This window comes from Gordionus sp. m RMFG-2023, chromosome 2 (assembly GCF_954871325.1).
Source record: "Gordionus sp. m RMFG-2023 chromosome 2, tfGorSpeb1-WG-v2, whole genome shotgun sequence".
In the NCBI taxonomy this organism is placed as follows: Eukaryota; Metazoa; Nematomorpha; class Gordioida; order Chordodea; family Parachordodidae; genus Gordionus; species Gordionus sp. m RMFG-2023.
In genome coordinates, this window is record NC_088776.1 from 21,701,738 (window position 1) to 21,708,324 (window position 6,587).

Here is a 6,587-nt window from a genome sequence, read left to right on the forward strand (position 1 = left end):
TACTTTGAGAAGAGGGGTAAGATAGCGAAAATGGCACACCATAATTTAAAATAGGTTCTAAACGATTATAGGTAGAGAACTATATTTTTTTAATATTTTCTAGTTGAGGAATTGGGTTACACATTAGTTTATAATTGTTTTTTTAAATTTCATGGTAAAATGTAAAATACCAACCTTTTCACCCCGGTCATTTTTATTTTGTAAATAATATTACAAAAAACATTTTTGGTCATTTTATAAAGTATAATAAATAAAAAATTTAGTAAATTCTGCAACAAATGTTTATTAAGCTTAGAAAGCAACTATTGTTATCGCCAAATTTTAACAATAAATTCTATTATTAACGCTATAATTTTATAAGATCTATATAATAATAAATAAATAAAATGAATTCGTCGCGATTCTATTTAAAAGCATAATAATGTTTTATAATTTAAAACCTTATTTAATATAAATAAGGTGAAGATCTTAATGATTTCCTCAAAGATGAATAGGGAAAAGTGTAGTCATACGCTGTCGACGCATAATAATAACTTGTTTGTGGATAGCTATTATAATAGGAGCTGTATTTATCAGGGTATGCACTGTAGGATAAATTGACCGATGAAGGATTAAAGTTATGACTAAGAGCCCTATAATAATAGTAGTCATCATAATAAGTTGATTGAGAACGAGATAGAGAGCTTGGATAACTAGATAAATAAGATGAAGGATAATAAGAGCTGGAAGCAATAGAAGGATAGTAGTAAGAATTAAGATATCTGCTTGTCGCATACGGTGAAGTTGTATAATATTTGGAAAGATAGTTGCTAGTGTAAGGGTAATAATCGTAATAACTGTTCAAATAATTTCTAGAAGTTGTGTATGGATAAGAAGAGGTGCTGATACAAGGAGACGAATATGAAGAGGAAGGGTAGTAATGGTAATAACTGGAGGTATAAGTTGTGTAAGGAATCAGAGTCGATCTTGGATAGGTGTACGATGAAGAATAAGAGTAGGGACTACTGTACCCATATCTAGGATACGTATAATTGCTACTGAGATACCGACTATAAGGAGAATAGCGACTAATATAGCTACTGTAGGGATAATAATAGCTATAGATTATAGAGCGAGGATAATAATTAAAATAATCATTTATTTTGTGATCCAAATGTGAACTGGTTCTAACACTACTTAGTAAGGAGCTCGGCGTTATATAAGGAATAATGTCGGAACTAAGTTTCGATCCACCATAACTAAGAACTTTATGTGTAGGAGCATATTCATTTAGCTTAGGACTCACCACATATGAACTAGGTGTGTAAATAGGTTTAAATTTTATTTCAAATGTCCAAGGTTTATAACCTAAATATGATTTAGGATAATGATGTCTCAATGGATGAATGCTTATATAAGAGGAAGAGTCATAGGTTGTTAGGGGACGATATATTTCTTCTTTCTATTTAAATAAATAAATTACAATGAAAAATAGCTATAAATACCTCGATGGTAGTACTGGTTGTAGGGCGATAATAAACTAGTGCAGCAGGCATATTTCAAATATTTATTAATATCCTTTATTATTTTAGCGATTCGTGGATTATTACAATTGGCAAAAATTTTAAAGCTATAAAAAATAAAATTTTATCTATTAAGTATTTTATTTATATTTTTTTTGAAGGCTTATATTGATAATCAAAAGTTGTTATTAGTTGGCATTTATTTCAAATAATTTATTTAACAATCATTTTGATCAATATCCAATAAATAAGACCTCGTAATTGAATTGACTGAGCTTTGAATATAAAAATAATAATAAAAATGAGGCAACCAATAAATTATTGGAAGGATACATGATCTTATATAGTAATAGATGTCCGTTTATTATGACTTCAGACAAATTTTAACATTGAAATCACAAAAATTATATAAAAAAATTGTAACAGATGCATAGAACAATATTCACATTATTTGATTTGACAAAAAAAATACAATAATATAATTTATAATAAAGTATCAATGCTTAAACTATTTTAATATTATAAAAAATTGACTTCGCGAGTTAAACTTGATAAATAAAATTAAATATATAATTTGCAAGAAGAATATCAAATTTTTGTCAATAATTTTATTTATACATAAATGTGATTAAAATGAAAAAAATATATGCCATAATTTCAATTTAATTCCTTCTTTTGGCTGCTTTTCCAAGAAAACTATTTATAATCAATTTAATTGTAACCATATGGCCTAAAAATAACACATTTATTTACAAGAAAAATCTTTATAATTATTTTTAATAATTCATCAATTTCAGACATTTTTTGATAAATTAAGTAAAATAAATCCTTCTTTACTTTATTATTTTTGTATGCAATTTCTCTTTTTTATTCCTATTTTTTTACCCTTATTCTATTTTTAAAAATTCTTCTTATCCTTTCTTTTTTAAATGTAAGAATGCAAATTTATAACGCTAAATCAGCTCCCTTACCTGCTCTTGTCTAGTGTTGCAAAACGGCTCATTTTGAACCGATTTTTAAAATTTTAGCCAAAAAAATATTGCCTATAAACCTCCAGATAAAATATGTTTAGAGCTTTGTTCCTTCTATGAACAAAATCTTCAGGCTTGCGTAATATTTTTGAAAAATTGAATTAGTCGTTTTTAAAAATTGGCGCTAAACGAGCCGTTTAACAACACTATTCTCGTCCTAGGAGGCGAATTATTTTCGATCTTTTTCGAGTCAGTTAGAGGACTAATTAATATTAAGGGAAGGTACTTCAGTTGGTTTTATTATAAAGTAGAGGAGATTGGGGTTCAACGACAGAGTAAAAAGGTAGTGTCTCATAACCTTTCTTCCCCGTAACAGGATAGATTCAAATTCTAGAATGTGTATTCTTACAATTAGGTTCAGTAATTTTTTACAAAATAGAATTTTTGCCCTTTTTTAAAAATATTTTTTCAAATGAATCAAGATTTATATTCTGGGTATACTGAATATGTTAGCAAATAAAAGTAATATCCGAAATTTACATCTTATATAGAAGTGGTTTTAGAGTTATGTAAGTGAACTTCAAGGCATTGTTGTATAGCGGTAGGGATGAAAAATATATTTTGACTTATATTATTTAGCACAGAATAAAAACAGAAATGCTCATAAATTTTTCCTTAATTGCTAAAAAAATGCTAAGAATTTTTTACTAAATTTCACATTGAGTTTTCTTAAAATTTAACTATTTTCTGAGCGATTTCTTTAGTTATATCCCTGAGCACTTAATTCCTGAAAAAGGAAGTTATTTTATCTAGGTATTATCCCAATATTCAGTATTTCTTCTGAGCGTTGAGTATTTATTTAGCGTTTAAGGATTCTTTTTTTTGAGCATTTCAGTTTTAATACGATTAATTAGCAACCCATTTTGATTAAATATTGAAAAATAATAAAATAGAAAAGGGGATATAATTGTGTTTGATCCATTATGTGGAGAAAATTATAAAGCTAACCAGAATGGGTGTTTCTTTACTTTTTATATGCAGTGACGTATTTGAAATATTTCCCAATTGCTTTTCATACTTATTTTATTTTAACTTATATTATGAAATATTGAAATATTAAAATACTAAGTGCCCCCCCCCTTCCCCAAGTATAATCCTATAACACTAGTTATGTGTACAATATGCCAAATTTTATCATATATTGTGTTGCTTGTAATGGAAGTAAAATATATCATTTTTGCCATAATTGACAAAGGTGAGATTATCTATGCCTCATAAAGTATAAGAGGCTGGGAATTAAATATTATTTTATTCTGTGGCCAACGGACGAAATAATTATTAAAGACGAGTCCTTTCAATTTCTTCACCAATATTTTACGAGAGATATCCTTCATGCGCGATACACTATCCCGCCTCCCACCCAACTCACCAAGCTTTCTTTTTATTAAAGAACTAATTCTAATTCCAAGAATTTTATATTCACACCGATCATCAGGAATCTTTCAATACGAGGTCAACCTCGCTGCGCATGAACTCGAGATTAAACGCCTCATAGAAGATATACTCAATCTTAAATTTGGAGACCTATCTTGGTTAAAGGCTACCTTACCAACCAAATCCGGCGGCATTGGCATAAGGTTGCCTTCCCTACTTTCCGTTATGGCATTCATATCCTCTCACCTGTCCGTCGAGCCCATCATACACACACTCACAAAACATCCTGCCCCCTTACTCCTATAGGAAATTGATCTATGAAAGTCCCTCTCATTAGTCGATCCTCCATCGTCGGCATTACAGAAGGATTGGGATAAACCTCTAGTTGGCAACTCCGTTGCATACATTAAATAGAAGAGCCAACCCGAGGACTATTCTCTACTCTTCTCCATTTCCGCAGATGGATAAACGAATTTACAGAGGCTTTCCCATCGCGAAATCTTGACCAGCTCCTAAGCAATGATGAACTACGTCACGCCATCTGTCTTAGACTTAATTGCGATATGGTAATACCTTCACATTGTATCTTCTGTCAAACGTCCGTCAACTCCAAAGGCCGTCACTCTACTGCAAGCGCTGTAGAGGCAGATTAGGCATTCAAAATGCAATGATACCATTGCCAGGGCCTTAAAATCCGCCGGTATCCCATCAACCCTCAACCTACTGCCCTTTACAATTCCGATGGTAAGCAGCCCGATGTTCGACTATGATCCCTTGGAAAAGTGGGGAATTCCTAACCTGGGATTTCTCATGCATCGATCCTCTTGCCCCTTCCAGTATAAATAGAGATGGATGCCGAGGCAAATAAACTAGCTAAATATTCGCCATCGCTTCCAGTCAATTATACATTCCTACCATTAATCGCCACGACTCTAATGTCGTTCGGCTCTCAATTTTTTCAAAAACACCTGGAGCGCCCCTCCTTTTTAAAAATGAGGAGCGGGAGCTAGCTCCTTTAAGGGCTTGAGTGGAGGAGCGCCGCTTCACCGCTCTTTTAAATTTAAGGTATAAATTAAATTATTTTTTAAATATTAATATATTTGTTAATTAAAATTCAATAAAAATGAAATTTTATTTTGTTTAAATTTATCTATTAATAAATGTTGAGCCGAGTTTTATATTGGTTTTTCATCTAATCATTTTAAATATTAAACATCAAGTTTTTCATTTTTATATGATACTATATACATTTTTATTAATGGTATACATTTATTATCTAATTTGTTCTAATAAATTTAATATATTTAAAAATGTTTGAAAAATATATAATAATACTATTAAAAAAAAGAACGGAGATGGTGTGACGCAGGGAAACAAAAATGAAAAAGGGAAGTAAGCGTTGTCTATGATAGCTCTTTGGCTAGAAGGCTACCATAGAAACTGATATAATTAGCTTTGTGAATCGCTATGGATAATCGTTGACGAAGAAAAAAACCCTCTCGGGGTTCTTCTGAGAGTTTGCTGATTTGTGATCCTAATTTTTTGAAAAATGCTAAGGCGAGTTTGCCAAAGGTGCCAAGAGTGGTTGATATGATTGGGATGAAGCAATGATCGTTTATTACTTCTGTGTATTTAGAAATTTTAAGTTGTTCCTTCTGGTCAAGGATGTTGATGGCGTGGTTGGATGGGGCCAAGGGGTCAATACAGGAATAGTCCCATAAATTTTTTTGGACTTGTCATATTAATACTCATTTTATAAATATCTAATAAAAAATAGTTTTTGATATTATGGATTTAGAGATCATAGAAGTAGAAATCGAATTTCCATTTCCATCATAAAAAAAATATTTTAAACTTCTAAAAGATGTTGATCCAAATGATCAAACAAATTCAAGGGCAAAATGCCTTTTGTGTTTAAGTAAAAGTATTTCATTTTCAAAAGTGAGCAGCTTTAACCTAAAAAATCATCTAAAAGTAATAAACTTTTCTTTCAAATACAAAATGATAACTATATTTTTTTTATTTTGGAATAATTTTTTTAAAAATGATTATAATTATTTTTGGGCAATTAATTATAGTTAAGCCTGGGTTGTTAGATATGTTGCTTTTTTAAATATATTTTAATATTTATTTTAATTTTCTCATTACTTGTTCAACCTCCCTTTTTATACCTGAATTAAAAAATATCTTTATAGAATACAATACCCCGCTTCCCGCTAGCGCTTATTTAGTATTGCAAAACGGTCTTAGGGGAGAGGCGTGGATGTTTGTTAGATTCTAATTTAGAAAATTTATTACTTTTAAAGGCTAATGAAAGATTATAAATATTTTGATAGATCATTTAATATAAATAAAACTTTTTGATAAAAAATATGATTTTGTTTCGTGTACCTTCTAAAAAAAATGAAAATCAAAGGAGCGGTTATGGAGTGGCACTCCATTACTTGGAGCGGGAGCTAGCTCCTTTTAAAAATGTAGTAGCGGGAGCGATAGCTATCCTTTTAAGAAGGTGGGAGCGGGAGCTAGCTACTTTTAAAAAGGAGCGTTAACAACTCTGAAATTAGGTAATTTACGCGCCAAAATTTTTACATTTAAATCGATAGCCAACAGAAGGTTTTTATGATATAATATAATTAATATTTTTATGAAGAAAATGCCAATTGACAACAATTTTCTAATG

General features: G+C 30.3%; 1 protein-coding gene across 1 annotated transcript; it reads right to left on the bottom strand.

The window, feature by feature from the left end:
* Positions 1-258: 258 nt before the first annotated feature.
* Positions 259-1,688, bottom strand: LOC135923901 (adhesive plaque matrix protein-like). Its single transcript, XM_065458899.1, has 2 exons — positions 1,485-1,688; positions 259-1,441 (listed from the first exon to the last, which is right to left on the bottom strand). The coding sequence occupies exons 1-2, from the start codon at positions 1,533-1,535 to the stop codon at positions 446-448; spliced, it is 1,047 nt and encodes a 348-aa protein (XP_065314971.1). The 5' UTR covers positions 1,536-1,688; the 3' UTR covers positions 259-445.
* Positions 1,689-6,587: the final 4,899 nt, after the last annotated feature.